Here is a 1,644-nt window from a genome sequence, read left to right on the forward strand (position 1 = left end):
GAATGCCAAAAAGTCCAACACATCCAACGAGGAGTTTAAACTACTGCTCCTTAAAAAGGGCAGCCGATCCGATTCCAGCTACAGGATGTCTGCCACGGAAATTCTGAAAAGTCCTATTTTGCCCAAGTCTCCCGGAGAGCTGGCAGCGGATGCCCCCCAAAGCCTGGAGGAGTCTCCCCCCACGGCAAGCCCCGATGCGTTGTCCCCGCTCTCCCCCTGCTCCCCTAGGGTCAATGCAGAAGGATTCTCCTCCAAGAGCTTTCCCATGTCGGCGTCTTCGAGAGTGGGGCGCTCCCGGGCGCCGCCGGCAGCCAGCAGCAGCCGGTACAGCGTGCGCTGCAGGCTGTACAACACGCCGATGCAGGCCATCTCCGAAGGAGAGACGGAGAACTCGGATGGCAGCCCCCATGACGATCGGTCTTCTCAGAGCTCAACATAGGCTGCGTGGGCGCCAGCGCCAGGCTGCCGACACCGCTCGGGCTCTGTAAGGGTGTGAATATCAGAGGCCAACGCTGTAGCAGTAAAAAAAAAAAAAAAAAAAAAAAAGAAAAAATTTGCAGGGCAATATCAATGCTTAAATGTGTTTGTGTTTGTAAGATGCTGGGGAAACAGAGGACTACAGCTGTAGCTATTTATTACGTTACGTTTTCTAAAAGGAGGAAGATACGCTATGTCTGTTCTGTTTTCTTTTGGCTTCATTTGGTTTATCCCACTCTCATTTCCGTTGTCACTGTAGATTTCAAGAGTACACTTTCCGTAGAGTTAAAAGTGACTTTGGGTTGGTTTTTTTTTTCCAGAAGCTGCCCATCTAGAAACAAATCCCTCACTGTAGTGCTTCCCTATGGAGAAAAAAAAAAAAAAAGAAAATGCTCTTGAGGATTGGTATTTTTCTACACTAAAATGAGCTGAAACAAAATTTAGAAGAAATTAACAAAACATATGTAAATACCATATTTTTGATAAAAATTTGTAAATACAATTATCAAAAAGTGGACGTGGCAAATGATTTACTGCATAACAACTTTGTTTATAGAAGACAAAAGAAGTCAAATGTAATAACTGTATTCTGTGAATACCATTTCCATATCAAACATAAAAAATTCACATGGCCACCGATAACCACTTTCAGGGCAACAAGCCTGAAGGACGACATTGAGCAGTGGAAAGGAGGAATTCTCCGCCTTAGCTAAGGAAATGGAAAGGCTGACTGCAATGGGATTAAAGTAACCATTTGTCTTTCTAAGGCAGCTCTGAAGAAGCTAACTGGGAAGCGCAGCTGGGAGGGTTACCGTGAGGATCGGTGGGGAAGGGGAGCATGCTGCTGACAGAACGAAGTCGTGTCTGATGCAAAGCCCCAAAGGGTCCCATCCCAAAGCCTCCCCTGGGCCTTTATTCTTGCAGGGATCGCTTCAGAGAGGAGAGATGTGAGAAGAAATAGTACTTAACTTTCATATTCCTATTAGGCTATTGGGATACATAACACGGTCATAACCTGGTAACTATAATCTTTAAACTCAATTAGTTTCTGGTTCCTAAAGGAAACAAATAAATTATAAGCATGCAAGAAGCGCTTTCGATTTACCAGTAAATATCCGCGATGAGTTTTCAGTGAAGCTTTCTCTTTGTGCTGATGAGATTCATGCT

General features: G+C 44.9%; 1 protein-coding gene across 1 annotated transcript in view; it reads left to right on the top strand.

The window, feature by feature from the left end:
• NHS (Nance-Horan syndrome (congenital cataracts and dental anomalies)) overlaps window positions 1-535 on the top strand; it is a gene marked incomplete at its 5' end in the record, with an annotated part of 6,468 nt that extends 5,933 nt beyond the window's left edge. Inside the window, one exon of the mRNA XM_010282985.1 lies at window positions 1-535. This exon is cut by the window's left edge and continues 198 nt beyond it. Coding sequence (XP_010281287.1) covers window positions 1-439 — 439 coding nt within the window.
• Between the last annotated feature and the right edge of the window lie 1,109 nt (window positions 536-1,644).

Source organism: Phaethon lepturus, unplaced genomic scaffold, assembly GCF_000687285.1.
Source record: "Phaethon lepturus isolate BGI_N335 unplaced genomic scaffold, ASM68728v1 scaffold36372, whole genome shotgun sequence".
NCBI classification, from domain to species: domain Eukaryota; kingdom Metazoa; phylum Chordata; class Aves; order Phaethontiformes; family Phaethontidae; genus Phaethon; species Phaethon lepturus.